The 15373-nt window shown below is 44.4% G+C and overlaps 1 protein-coding gene across 1 annotated transcript in view; it reads right to left on the reverse strand.

Moving 5' to 3' along the window:
• TXNDC11 (thioredoxin domain containing 11) overlaps positions 1-15373 on the reverse strand; it is a 158342-nt gene that overhangs the window by 65501 nt on the left and 77468 nt on the right. The window contains exon 7 of the mRNA XM_082262319.1: positions 7102-7302. Within this exon, the coding sequence (XP_082118445.1) occupies positions 7102-7302 (201 nt within the window). The remainder of the gene's footprint in view (positions 1-7101; positions 7303-15373) is intronic.

Consider the following 15373-nt stretch of genomic DNA (forward strand, 5'->3'; position numbering starts at 1 on the left):
TTTGAGAATGCCCCACAGATGCTCAATAGTTTAGGTCTGGAGACATGCTTGGCCAGTCCATCACCTTTACCCTCAGCTTCTTTAGCAAGGCAGTGGTCGTCTTGGAGGTGTATTTGGGGTCATTATGTTGGAATACTGCCCTGCGGCCCAGTCTCTGAAGGGAGGGGATCATGCTCTGCTTCAGTATGTCACAGTACATGTTGGCATTCATGTTTCCCTCAATGAACTAGCTCCACAGTGCTACATTTCCAGCGGTTTAGACATTAATAGCTGTGTGTTGAGTTATTTTGAGGGGACAGCAAATTTACACTGTTATACAAGCTGTACACTCACTACTTTACATTGTAGCAAAGTGTAATTTCTTCAGTGTTATCACATGAAAAAAAATGTTTACAAAAATGTGAGGGGTGTACTCACTTTATTGAGATACTGTATTAAAGTTGAAATTGAGGGACTGGTGAATAAAGTGCACGGTGCACCCACTTAAAAGAGACCCTAAACAATATCTGTATTCTCCAAAAATAATCCATACACATCCACTACTTATTGGCCCCGAAATCTAAATTTCCATGAAATGGTTTATTACTGTGTTTTTCTACCTCCTAGTAATCTCCTCAATGGGCTCCCAAATCTCTCCTTTTTTCTTTTTGTTTAGAATGAGCAGTTTATACTAGTTGCATGTGTACTGCCCTATGCACACTACAAATCCCAGTGTCCATAGTCCCTAGCAGGGCCAGACTGGCCTACTCTCGGGTAGGCCGGCAAGTCCTCCTGCCCTTAGGGCTGGCTTAAAGTCAAGTCAATTGGACCTGTAAAAAAAAATTGGCTGCGGCTGGCCTGACGTGCATCGCCACCGCTTGGGAAAGCCTGCACACGCTCAGCTATTCTCAGGCAGACAGAACATGCGCGGTGACATGATGGCGCTGGGCGGCGCCGTTTTTAAATGTAAGGTGCCTCACCAAAGGGTAAGGGAGACCCCTCCGCAGCCCCCGCATTTCCTCAGGAGATGTAGTGCTGCGGGCATGGTACAGGAGATTTTACTGTACCATGCCCGCAGCACTGCCCCTCATGTACCATGCCCGCAGCACTTCCTCTCTCCCCCACCATGCCCGCAACCCCTGCACCATGCCCGCAGCCTCTGCATCTTCTGCACCATGCCCGCAGCCCCTGAATCATGCCCACAGCCCCTGCACCATGCCCGCAGCCCCTGCAACCCCTGCACCATGCCCACAGCCTCTGCAACTTCTGCACCATGCCCACAGCCCCTGCATCATGCCCACTGCCTCTACAACTCCTGCACCATGCCGGCAGCCCCTGCATCTCCTGCACCATGTCCACAGCCCCTGCATCTCCTGCACCATGTCTGCAGCCCTTGCATCTCCTGCACCATGCCCGCAGCCCCGGCTTTATACCTGCAGCCTCTGCAACCCTTGCACCATGCCCGCAGCCCTTGAATCATGCCCACAGCCCCTGCACCATGCCCGCAGCCCCTGCAACCCCTGCACCATGCCCACAGCCTCTGCAACTCCTGCACCATGCCCACAGCCCCTGCATCATGCCCACTGCCTCTACAACTCCTGCACCATGCCGGCAGCCCCTGCATCTCCTGCACCATGTCCACAGCCCCTGCATCTCCTGCACCATGTCCGCAGCCCCTGCACCATGTCCGCAGCCCTTGCATCTCCTGCACCATGCCCGCAGTCCCGGCTTTATACCTGCAGCCTCTGCAACCCTTGCACCATGCCCGCAGCCCCTAAATCATGCCCACTGCCTCTGCAACTCCTGCACCATGCCAGCAGCCCCTGCATCTCCTGCACCATGTCCGCAGCCCCTGCATCTCCTGCACCATGCCCACAGCCCCTGCATCTCCTGCACCATGCCCACAGCCCCTGCATCTCCTGCACCATGCCCGCAGCCCCTGCATCTCCTGCACCATGCCCGCAGCCCCTGCATCTCCTGCACCATGCCCGCAGCCCCTGCATCTCCTGCACCATGCCCGCAGCCCCTGCATCTCCTGTATTGTGCCCACAGCACTGCCTCTCCAGTACCATGCCCGCAACCCCTGCACCATTCCCGCAGCCCCTGCATCATGCCTGCAGCCTCTGCATCTCCTGCACCATGCCCGCAGCCTCTGCATCTCCTGCACCATGCCCGCAGCCCTCTGCATCATGCCCGCAGCCCTCTGCAACTCCTGCACTATGCCCACGACCCCTGCATCTCCTGCACCATGCCTGCAGCCTCTGCATCATGCCTGCAGCCTCTGCTTCTCCTGCACCATGCCTGCAGCCTCTGCATCTCCTGCACCATGCCCACAGCCCTCTGAAACTCCTACACCATGCCCATGACCCCTGCATCTCCTGCACCATGCCTGCAGCCTTTGCATAATGCCTGCAGCCTCTGCTTCTCCTGCACCATGCCCGCAGCCTCTGCATCTCCTGCACCATGCCCGCAGCCTCTGACATGTCTTCCTGTACCATGTCCCCAGCCTCTGACATCTCCTGTACCATGCCCACACAGCCTATGACCACCTCCTGTACCATGCCCACACTTTTACCACTTTTAACCTAAAAAGCATGGTTTTACCTTTTATGAACAAGAAAATAATGACGTTATGCTGTTGGGCTGGAATAATAATGCTATGGGGCTGGTATGAAATTATTTCCAGGGCTAAATTTTATTCCCAGTCCGGCCCTGGTCCCTAGTCCACCTTGGGAGCGAGGAGAGAACAAACACAGCCACTCTCTAACAGGAAGTCAGATCACAGAAGCCAACAAAAAGTTTGGCGATTGGGAGGGGGCTGTAAGTAATTGAAGACACTTTTGAACTGAGAATACATACCTTAAAAAAATCGAATTTCTATCAACAGGAGTTTAGTGTCACTTTAACCCTCCCCAGTCCTTTAATTCTATGTCGGACCCTGCATGTCTCTGAAGATGAAGATGTCACCACAGATTTCTATAAAGTAGACAAGGCCGGCAAAGTAAATTATACAAATACTTAGTGGGTAGGGACGACAGCCAGGATGGTATTATGAGTAGAGGAAGTAGGTTATAAGAAGAGAAGAGCCTATTACTTTTCCCAAGTGTGCATACATGAGTTACAGGTTTTCTTTACTTTAAATAGCCAATCTAAGTATTGGGAATACAGCGGTGTATAATTTACATAATACACACATTTCTCCCTAAAGCTAGCCATACAGGTTTAGAATGGATGAAGGATGCAGCACCCACCCCCCTCCCTGTGGCAGCAATATGGGGGAAAATTTCCCCATACTAGCTGGCTCAGATTGAAAACAGCGCAGCAATGCAGGGCTCTGCCTACACGGCCGCGTCATTCATACACACAGCTCTGAGTATTTGAATGAACTACAAGCCCCAACATCCTTAGCCGCTGTCGGCTTGTAGTTCGCAATGAACTACCACAGGGCTGTGGAGCGATGTGGTAGCTCACTGATTCTTCCGATCAGGGAGTTATGGGTAAGCCGATACACTAACAATGTGCAGGAGACCTGCATTGCATCAACGATCTGCTGATCACTGGTACAATGCTTTAAAGGCTCCTACTACAAAAAAATAATCAATGCACATTTGTTTACCTGCAAAAAAAAAAAAAAAAATCTTTTTTCTTCCATTCAAAATCAATGGTTCCCTATGGGAGCCTATTGATTTGAATGGAAGTCGCACCGCAAGTAGGATCAGGATGATCCGACTTGCGGCACGACTTGCCCTGTTAGAATCTTGAGGGGGAACTCCATACCAAAAAAAACGGGGGAAAAAAAAAACGGCGTGGGGGTCCCCCCCAGGTTCCAAACCAGGCCCTTCGGGTTCGGTATGGAATTTGAGGGTAGCCCCACGCCGAAAAAACGGCGTGGGGTCCCCCCCAAAATCCATAGCAAACCCTTATCCGAGCATGCAGCCCGGCAGGCCAGGAAAGGGGAGGGGACGAGCGAGCGGCCCCACCCCCCCTGGACCATACCAGGCCACATGCCCTCAACATGGGGGGGGGGGTGTTGGTGCTTTGGGGCAGGGCAGCTCTGCACCCCCCACCTCAAAGCACCTTGCCCCCATGTTGACGAGGACAAGGGCCTCATCCCCACAACCCTGGCCAGTGGTTGTGGGGGTCTGTGGGCAGGGGGCTCATCGGAATCTGGAAGCCCCCTTTTAACAAGGGTGTCATTATTTCCATACACTGTCTTTTATGGGGTGAATGGGTAGGGGTACAGTGTACCCCATACCCATTCACATAGGTAGGGGGTCCGGGATCTGGGGGGCCACCCTTGTTAAAGGGGGCTTCCAGATTCCGATGAGCCCCCTGCCCGCAGACCCCCACAACCACCGGCCAGGGTTGTGGGGATGAGGCCCTTGTCCTCGTCAACATGGGGGCAAGGTGCTTTGAGGTGGGGGGTGCAGAGCTCCCCCTGCCCCAAAGCACCAACACCCCCCCATGTTGAGGGCATGTGGCCTGGTATGGTCCAGGGGGGGTGGGGCCGCTTGCTCGTCCCCTCCCCTTTGCTGGCCAGCCAGGCTGCATGCTCGGATAAGGGTCTGGTATGGATTTTGGGGGGGACCCCACGCCATTTTTTGGAACCTGGGGGGGGACCCCCACGCAGTTTTTTTCCCATTTTGTGCGTGGAGTTCTCCCTCAAGATTTTCACAGCGCATGTCGCACCGACTTGTGGTGCGACTTCCATTCAAATCAATAGGCTCCCATAGGGAACCATTGATTTTGAATGGAGGCAGAAAAAACGCTGCTAAAAGCAAACGTGGCCAAACGTGCAATAACGCCAATGGAAAAAGCTACTGAAAGCACGTTTAACAGCTGCTTTTTCCCGGCGTCAAAACTAGCCTTGCAGCATGTTTTTTCTAACGTCCCGTGTACATGGAGCCTTACTGTTCTCAAAAACAAACATTAAGGCATGCTCAGAAGAACAGTACAAAGGAAGTAAACACTGCTGTTTTTTTTGTTATGTTTTTTTTTTTTTAGGGTCTTTATTTTCAGGATAATTCTACTCGGCAGAGGTTTAAAGCTCACCTGCATTTAGGAAGTAACATGTTCCAGCACCTGTCCCCCTCATCCCATAAGCCCCTTTCCCTCTGACAGTGGGCATAGGTTCTTCTCCCCCACAACTGCTGTCACATTTAAAATGTTAAGATCTGTGAATGAATAAACTACAAGTCCTGTCTGCCACCATGGCAGGGGGGCTTGTAGTTCCTGAAGGACTACTAATCCACCCACTTGTAGTCCATTGAATCTTCCTCTAGCTTTCGGAGATGTGGGCAGAAAGCTGGAGGAAGAGCGTACACCCGAGATCCACTGATCGTGGGTGCAATGCTTTGCAGGCTCCTGTGTTAAAAAAATTAACACTTTTTTTACCGCAAAAATATGTGCATTTATTATCACTTAAAACTTTACTTGGCCTTTAATCCATTGTATAGTACTGTATAATTATTCTGCACATGCTGAACCTTTGAAGCTATAGAATTTTCCAAATAGAGCATTTCCTTGACTTCTCTATAACCTCAATAATAGAAAAATAAAAATGTTTTACTTGAATAAGGCTGCCCCCTTGTGGAGGACTATAGAGTGCAGTATAGTAGGCCACCCTCATTTGAAGATATACTGCACATTTTCCACTGGATAATATGGCTTTCATGTTTAAGTTTCAATAACAGACCTCTAATTTAGCTGCAAAATGTATTTGTAGCATTAATTCTAGTGCACATAGAAAGGCACTTTTTAGGCATTTTTTAATGTAGGAGCTAAACCCAATAACCAGAATCTCATAAAAGTTTAAAGCTGAATTCAAGGTATGCAGGTCTGGTCTTATATAGTTACATGGTCACGTTTGGGCCAATTAAGTATGCATGTGTCATACCTGGCAAATCTCTGAAAGCTGGAAATCACTCTGGTAATACAGTGCTACTACAGGGATTGCCCTGGCTTCTGGGTTTCTGTGCCAAACGGCTACTCTCCGGCTTAGTAAATACAGGAAGGTCACTAGCACAACATGAGCACAACAGAGAACACTTTGCATTTTCTCAGTGCAAAGAGTTATTTGATTGGACAAGGAGTGCGTGACTTTACAGAACTTGCCTCTCTGTCTCATCCAATCAGGGAATGTTTTTAATTAATCAGGAACTCTCAAAGTGTTCTCTTAATGGTGTCTGTGTTGAGCGAGCGACCCCTCACGTTCACTAGGCAGCACAGTACCCACTCGGTATGGGATCCGGAAGCCAGCGGAAATTACTACAGAAGCAGTGTCTACTACAGTGATTTCCAGCTTCTATGGGGATCGACCAGGAATGGCACAAGCAGATTATGCAAAAATAGCCATACCTGCAATTCAGCTTTAAACATGTTAATGTCGTTTTTAAAGCCATTTTCAATTTTTTTAAAATATGCAGCTTTCAGTAAAAAAACCTGGTGTACCTGACAAGAAAGAGATACTCTTGCCTTGCTCATGTAGGTGTCCCTGAAAATGGTCCCCAGACCAGTCAATATAGGGGACTTAAGCAGCACTCCTTCCTGTCTGCAGCCAGTGAAAATACCTGGCCCAGCTAGGTATGGAGGAACATGTGGTCTACTCCCATTACTGTGCTTGCTAAGGCCTGAGCACGGTCACATGACTGGGAGAATGACATCACTGCTTCATCAAGTCACCAATACCAGTCACTTCAGGACGAGCTGCTATGAAGGAAGGAGCAGCAAGAGAGCATTGGTAAGGAAAAAAATAGGGGGCTCTTTGCAAAGACACTGTCACTTTGCCCTGCAAATAAAGAAGCAGCAGCCACAGTAATAAATCATAATTCCTGTCTGCAAAGGTGCACTGTATCAGAGCCTATGTGACTCAGACTACTGGGCCTCCCTCTCCCAGTTTGAATTGTAGCATATGAAGAAAAACAACTGCATCAATTGGCTTTAAATCTGTGAGGAGTTTAACGTGTACTCCTATATTATCCATTTATCACTAGAAAGAGGCAATAGATACATTTCACAGGATGAATGGACAATATATGAACACAGAAATTATTATATTGGTAAATTAGTATAATAAAGTAAAAAAAGGTTTGGCTATAGCTTTTAAAATCTGCATTCTCTGACCTCGTCCAGCAGTGGATGTTCTTCAGCTAAAGGGTTGAAGGGTATGAACATGAGAAGGGCAGGACCTTTCTTCAGTTCATTATTCAGTAGTAAACTTTTAGCACCATGAGGACGCAACCAGTTCAAGAGGGTCTCTCGGCTGTCTAGTGCCCACTTGCAAATATTTGCAGCTGTGAAGTTCATTTCCTTGTCTGGGTATACCTGTCAGTGAAGTCAAATGAGGAAAATGAACAATTGCAAACATGTTTTCATTATATAAACAAAAATATAAAAAACAGAAAAAGGATTTTATAAATTCAGAAACTAAATAATTCAGAACTAAATAAAGACCTGCAAATAAGACAAAAAAGTCTGTACTGTATATCTATAAAACTAGAACAGTATTTTTCAGCCTTTTTAGCTTTGTACTACTCCAAGGAATGTCATAAAAAATGCCACAATAAGAAATGCAATATTAATAGAGAAATGCTAATGTGGCATCATGGAAACAAACATTGCTATCTAGATGGCCATGTTTATTGATCAATCATGTCTGATTCCCATCTGAGACCACAGCACACAGCTTATCAAAGACAGCTATGGGACTCAGGAGCAGCCATAGTGTAATGTGGTTTCTTTCTGTGTTTCCAAAGCCTTTAATAACTATGGTCACATTATAAAGCACTACGTAAACAACAAGTGAAGGTTACAATTAAACCACATCCTTCCAAATTAGGCCGGCTTGCACACGGTCTGACCGGTCGGGACCCTCAGTCATCCTCTACGGACCAGCGGATGTAAAAAGACATGTGTCTGTTTACACCTGCTGACATCCAATCTGGTCCGCTAAGCACAGACAGATGGGGATCAGTTCCCTATTCATCTAGCGAATCGGATGGCAGTCTGGTGTAAAGGGACAGGCGGCAGTCCCCAAAGAAAGCGGGCTGTGTTGGCTATGCATTAGCAGAGCGGACATGGACAAGCCATCTGTCTGCTCAATGGGGATAAGCAGGCAGATTCCCCACTGAGCTGGCGAAGTCCACCCTATGTGAGAGGGGCCTTACATGTGGAACGGCACGCTTTGATACTTTAAGCCTAGCCATGCACTTTTTTTTTTTTCCTTTTGCTCAACCAGAAACAGATTCCTGTATCCACGCAAAAAGAGGTGGATGAAGGAATTCACATTCCCCCTCAATTTGACACTATATTCTGACAGTGGTACCCACTGCTGTCAAAAACACTGATCATTGACCGCTGAAATTTTTCTGACATGTCCCTACAACATAAGCCAATTAAATAATTACTTCTGTCAACCGTGGGAAATTGAAAACAAATCAAAATTTGTTCAGCTCCTTTCAATCGGTGTATGGCAAGCCTGTAAACCATAGTTTTTTTATCCACATTTTAAGTTGATATATTGTCAAGTTAAATATTCCCATTGGATAGTTCCATGCAATGTCCAGCTAGCCACAGCATGAGACCATTATTGACCGAGAATTGCTCACACCACACAAAGAGGACTTGTATTAATACACAATACAAATCTAACAACTACCGTATGTAAATATGAAAAACCCAGCCATTCTGCACAGTTTAATGATGTGATGTGTTGGTTATTTCAGACTGCTCTATGTAGAAAAAATTATTATGATTGGCAACCCTGTCCTAGCTTTACGGAGATCTAAAAAGAACAGCAATAACTGATGGGTATGGGACATGATCCAGGGTTCTATAAAACAAGAGAGGGTCCTGCAAGCTACTATTAATAGTTAAAATAACAATATAAAGCTGCACAAATCACCATATGATATAGAAGTACTATAAAAATACCAAACTACACCAAAACGGAAACAAACTAATAAAAATAAAAGTGTAATTAAAGTTAGACCTTAGCATTAAAGTTGACTGCAATCCCAATTGATATAAATTATAAAACATCATGCTTAATTGGTGCTAAATACATGGGGTGATCAATTAAAATGAAAATAAAATTAGAATAGAAATAAAAAATATAAAAATAGTCCACAACAGTGTAGTTTAGAATAACAAAAATATCCCAGGCACCAGTTTTCTTTAATCAAAGATGCTTAATCCTTCTCCCTTTGTGGGCGTTCCAATATAACAAATCAGTATTTAACTCTCACCTTCAACAATGCGACATTGCAATTAGGCTTAGTCAGAATAAACCTTTTAGCCTCTCCTGGGCTCGAGCAGAAGTTGCCAATAAGCTGTCATTGATTGCTCTTTTTACGTCACCCCACTCCGCTTGTTGATATCCAGGTACCATCAGTTAAAAAAATCTCAATAGTGCTCATACCTTTTTAAAAACAATCTCTTATTAAAAAAACAAAATGCTAGATACTCACAAATTACTGGAGCTTCAAGCGCACCAGTCTATACACGTATAAGACTCTTCACTGATAGTCTCGTTAGTGTGTATAAGCCACTAGCACACACTCCAGGCTCCTGAATCCACAGAGCTGCCGGGTGTCATCACGGTCACCACTTGTCCTTCCCCTGAGGGAGACACGTGACCCTGTGTCAACACACGTAGGGCTGTGGAGTCAGGAACCTGGAGTGTGTGCTAGTGGCTTAAGCATACAAACAAGACCATCAGTGTGGAGTCTTATACAGTATCTCTCAAAAGTGATGGACTGGCCAAGCAGGTCTCCAGACCTAAACCCTATTGAGCATCTGCGGGGCATCCTCAAATGGAAGGTGAAGGAGCGCAAGGTTTCTACAGTGCCTTGCGAAAGTATTCGGCCCCCTTGAACTTTTCAACCTTTTGCCACATTTCAGGCTTCAAACAAAGATATAAAACTGTAATTTTTTGTGAAGAATCAACAACAAGTGGGACACAAATCATGAAGTGGAACGAAATTTATTGGATATTTCAAACTATGTTAACAAATAAAAAACTGAAAAATTGGGCATGCAAAATTATTCAGTCCCTTTACTTTCAGTGCAGCAAACTCTCTCTAGAAGTTCAGTGAGGATCTCTGAATGATCCAATGTTGATCTAAATGACTAATGATGATAAATAGAATCCACCTGTGTGTAATCAGGTCTCCGTATAAATACACCTGCACTGTGATAGTCTCAGAGGTCCGTTTAAAGCGCAGAGAGTATCATGAAGAACAAGGAACACACCAGGCAGGTCCGAGATACTGTTGTGGAGAAGTTTAAAGTCGGATTTGGATACAAAAACATTTCGCAAGCTTTAAACATCCCAAGGAGCACTGTGCAAGCGATAATATTAAAATGGAAGGAGTATCAGACCACTGCAAATCTACAAAGACTTGGCCGTCCCTCTAAACTTTCAGCTCATACAAGGAGAAGACTGATCAGAGATGCAGCCAAGAGGCCCATGATCACTCTGGATGAACTGCAGAGATCTACAGCTGAGGTGGGAGACTCTGTCCAGAGGACAACAATCAGTCGTATACTGCACAAATCTGGCCTTTATGGAAGAGTGGCAAAAGAAGAAAGCCTTTTCTTAAAGATATCCATAAAAAGTGTAGTTTAAAGTTTGCCACAAGCCACCTGGGAGACACACCAAACATGTGGAAGAAGGTGCTCTGGTCAGATGAAACCAAAATCGAACTTTTTGGCAACAATGCAAAACGTTATGTTTGGCGTAAAAGCAACACAGCTCATCACCCTGGACACACCATCCCCACTGTCAAACATGGTGGTGGCAGCATCATGGCTTGGGCCTGCTTTTCTTCAGCAGGAACAGGGAAGATGGTTAAAATTGATGGGAAGATGGATGGAGCCAAATACAGGACCATTCTGGAAGAAAATCTGATGGAGTCTGCAAAAGACCCGAGACTGGGACGGAGATTTGTCTTCCAACAAGACAATGATCCAAAACATAAAGCAAAATCTACAATGTAATGGTTCACAAATAAACATATCCAGGTGTTAGAATGGCCAAGTCAAAGTCCAGACCTGAATCCAATCGAGAATCTGTGGAAAAAACTGAAAACTGCTGTTCACAAACACTCTCCATCCAACCTCACTGAGCTTGAGCTGTTTTGCAAGGAGGAATAGGCAAAAATTTCAGTCTCTCGATGTGCAAAACTGATAGAGACATACCCCAAGTGACTTACAGCTGTAATCGCAGCAAAAGGTGGCGCTACAAAGTATTAACTTAAGGGGGCTGAATAATTTTGCACGTCCAATTTTTCGGTTTTTTTATTTGTTAAAAAAGTTTGAAATATCTAATAAATTTCGTTCCACTTCATGATTGTGTCCCACTTGTTGTTGATTCTTCACAAAAAAATTACAGTTTTATATCTTTATGTTTGAAGCCTGAAATGTGGCAAAAGTTCGAAAAGTTCAAGGGGGCCGAATACTTTCGCAAGGCACTGTAACATCCACCAGCTCCGTGACATCATCATGGAGGAGTGGAAGAGGACTCCAGTGGCAATTTGTGAAGCTCTGGTGAACTCCATGTCCAAGTGGGTTAAGGCAATACTGGAAAATAACAGTGGCAAAACAAAATATTGACACTTAGGGGCCAATTTGGACATTTTGACTCAGGGTTGTACTTCCTTTTGTTGTCAGCGGTTTAGACATTAATGGCTTTGTGTTGAGTTATTTTGGGGGGACAGCAAATATACAAGCTGTACACTCACTACTTTACATTGTAGCAAAGTGTCATTTCTTCAGTGTCGTCCCATGAAAAGATATGATAAATTATTTACACTTTTGTGAAACACTGTACATGTATAGACTGGTGCGTTAGAAGCACCAGTAATTTAGGAGTACTTAGCATTTGTTTTTTAAATAGAGAGAGAGATTGTTTTCAAAAGGTATAAGCACTAATGAGATTTTTTCACTTATGGAACCCAGATATCAACAAGCGGAGTGGGGTGACGTAAAAAAGAGCAATCATTGACAGTTTATTGGCAACTTCTGCTCGAGCCCAGGAGAGGCTAAAAAGGTGTATTCTGACCCAGCTTAATTGTAAGGTCGCATTACTAGCACACACTCCAGGCTCCTTACTCCACAGAACTGCTGGGTGTCGTCACTGTCTTTGCCCCTCCCCTACGTGTGTCGACACAGGGTCACGTGTCTTCCTCAGGGAAAGGGCAAGTGATGACACCCGTCAGCTATGTGGATTCGGGAGCTTGGAGTGTGTGCTAGTGGCTTATACACACAAACGAGACTATCAGTGAGGAGTCTTATACGTGTATAGACTTATGCGCTGGAAGCTCCAGTAATTTGGGAGTACCTAGCCTTTGTTTTTTTAATAAGAGATTGTTTTTAAAAAGGTATGAGCACTATTGAGATTTTTTTAACTGATGGTACCTGGATATCAACAAGTGGAGTGGAATGACGTAAAAAGAGCAATCATTGACAGTTTATTGGCAACTTCTGCTCGAGCCCAGGAGAGGCTAAAAGGTGTATTCTGACCCAGCTTAATTGCAAGGTCATGTTGCTAAAGGGGATAGATAAACTGAAGGGGGGAAGCACAATTGTGGTAAAACATGGATTTGTTATGTTGAAACAACCACAAAGAAAAAAGGATTGAGCATTTTTGATTAAAGAAGACGACTGGTACCTAGGATATTTCTCACAGTTATTATGAACTACACTGTTGTGTACTATTTTTAGATTTTTTATTTCTTTTCTATTTTTATTTTCATTTTAATTGTTCATCACATGTATTAAGCACCGGTTAAGCATGATATTTTTATGATTTATATCAATTGGGATTGCAGTCAACCTTAATGCGATTGCAGTCAACCTTAATGCGAAGGTCTAACATTAATTACACTTTTATTTTTAATATTAGTTTATGTTTCAGTTTTGGTTGAAGAGCAGCACAATTGCAGTATGGCCCAGGGTTCTATGCTGTATATATTTTCTATACCAATGAGAGAAACGTTGCTGATTAGAGAGGATTTGATTGGATTTTTTAATCTGATGAGGGGATCAGTGACTGGGGTGACCTCTAAATGCAGTGCATGAACCACATACAGCAAGAGTTTAACTACACAATACACAGAAGCCTAGAAAAGTGTAACTGCTCGCATTTTCCCCTTTTCATAATACAAGCAAATTAGTTTAACAGCCTTTATTCAAAGTTTATTTTCATGAACATGTAATTTCTTCTGTCACATACACTAAGTTCTAAGCATTAGCTTTAAAATACTTTTAGAAGTTGGCTTCTACTTTATTCTCATGTTTTAAAGAACACATATTTTGCCTTCCTTGGTTCCTCCAGTTGGGCTCTCTGACTTGCTGCAGCTTCTAATGCAGAGTGTGCGAAGCTCACAATATGCAGTGAAATCAAAGTAAGCCATTTGAGTACAGCAGAGGAGCCTGTACAGCTGTGCAAGACCGAAGGCAAGGTTTGGTGTTCAGCTTTAACCACTTAAGCCCCGGAAGATTTTACCCCCATTCCGACCAGGGTTTTTTTGCGATTCGGCACTGCGTGACTTTAACAGACAATTGCGCGGTCATGCGACGCTGTACCTAAACAAATTTGACGTCCTTTTTTTCCTACAAACAGAGCTTTCCTTTGGTGGTATTTGATCACCTGTGCGATTTTTACTTTTTGCGCTATAAACAAAAAAACAGTGTCAATTTTGCAAAAATAACAATATTTTTCACATTTTTTTATATGAAATTCCCCAAAAAAAATGTAAAAATCAAAATTTTTTAACATTTTAGGCCAATTTGTTTTATGCTACATATGTTTGGTAAAAGAAAAAAAAAAAAAAAAAAAAAAAAAAATCGCAAAAAGCGTATTTTGATTGGTTTGCGCAAAAGTTATTGCGTTTACTAACCAAGGGAAAGATTTCTGTCATTTTTGGTGTTTTTTTTTTTTTTTTAACGCGTAATGGCGCGATCTGCGATTTTTTTGCGGTACTGCGACATTGCGGCGAACAGATCGGACCCTTGACTGACATTGACACTTTTGGGGTTACCAGTGACATTACTGCAGTAATCAGTGCTATATATATGCACTGTTACTGCAAAATGACACTGGCAGGGAAGGGGTTAACTTTATTGGGGAAGGAGGTGTTAAGTGTGTCCCTAGGGGCGTGCTTCTAACTGTGATTGGACATGGCTACTGGTGTAGGAACAGTGATCAACGGTCCTACATAGTAGAACCATATGATCACTATTCCTACACAGGGGAGAATGACAAGCGGCTTGTTTACATTAGCCGCCTGCCTTTTTCCCTTCACGGCGGACGATTGCGAGTGTCACACGCACGGACTTCCAAGGGAACAAACCGGGGCGGGTGCGCGCCTCCCCGGGCGTGCGCTCGCCTGCTATTGGCTCACAAGTAAGTGACAGGCGAGTGACGTACCCATACGTCACTTTGCCTGGCCGGGGCTGACCGCCGCAGTATATGTACTTGCAGCGGTCGGCAACCGGTTAAGTATAACTGAAGGTAAAACTCCTGTCAGGTTTTATTATTAAATTGGTTGAATGAAAAGAACTGGAGCGACACACAGATATGTTATGTCCCAATGGGAGGTTTCAATTAAAAACATGTAGTGAAAAATCAGGATAACTATATGTTAAAAGTTTCAATCTCCCTCAGCAGCCTTGCCTTGATTTAACTTGCTAACTTTGCTGAAAGAGATTGAGACTTTCAACATACAAGCTCAAGTTCTCCAACAGCGTTGAGTATTGTGTTCACTACATGCTTTGAAATAAAACGTCCTGTTTGGGTTTTAACATTTTGGTGTGGCACTAAAATTCCTTTGATCCAACCAATATAATGATTTCCCAAGGTTTTCTGAGGAGATCCCTCAGTGTATGTAAGCAGTCTACACATCACCCAGATGCCCCATCAGGATAATAGTAGTAGAGTATTGTGACAATGTCAGTCATAAAGTAGGTACCAAGTAAAATCCTCCTAGGGTGCCAGCTCCATTCAATCCACTATTACAGCTTTTATGGCTACATGTGTCCACTTTAGGCTAATAAACCACTTTAGATGAGGATATATCATCAACCTATGGGGTGCAGGAGCCTACCTGAATGGGTTCTAATTGAACTGATTTATTTAACTATGTCCTCATATTACATAGTTTTGGAAAAACTAAAAGGAGACAGATTGTTCCAACAGAATGTATAGTATAAGGCTGGCAAAAGACGGTTCAATTTTTGGCTGGCTCAGCAGGAACTGGTTAAGATTCGAACCGTGTGTGGGCAGGCTGAATATACCAAGTCAATCGACCAATTAACTTGGTACAACCAACCTATCAAATTTACCTGCAATTATCGCTAGCGGCTGCTATAGCCTCTAGCAATAATCACAGTC

This window comes from Pelophylax lessonae, assembly GCF_965119305.1.
Source record: "Pelophylax lessonae genome assembly, chromosome: 6".
Classification (NCBI taxonomy): Eukaryota; Metazoa; Chordata; class Amphibia; order Anura; family Ranidae; genus Pelophylax; species Pelophylax lessonae.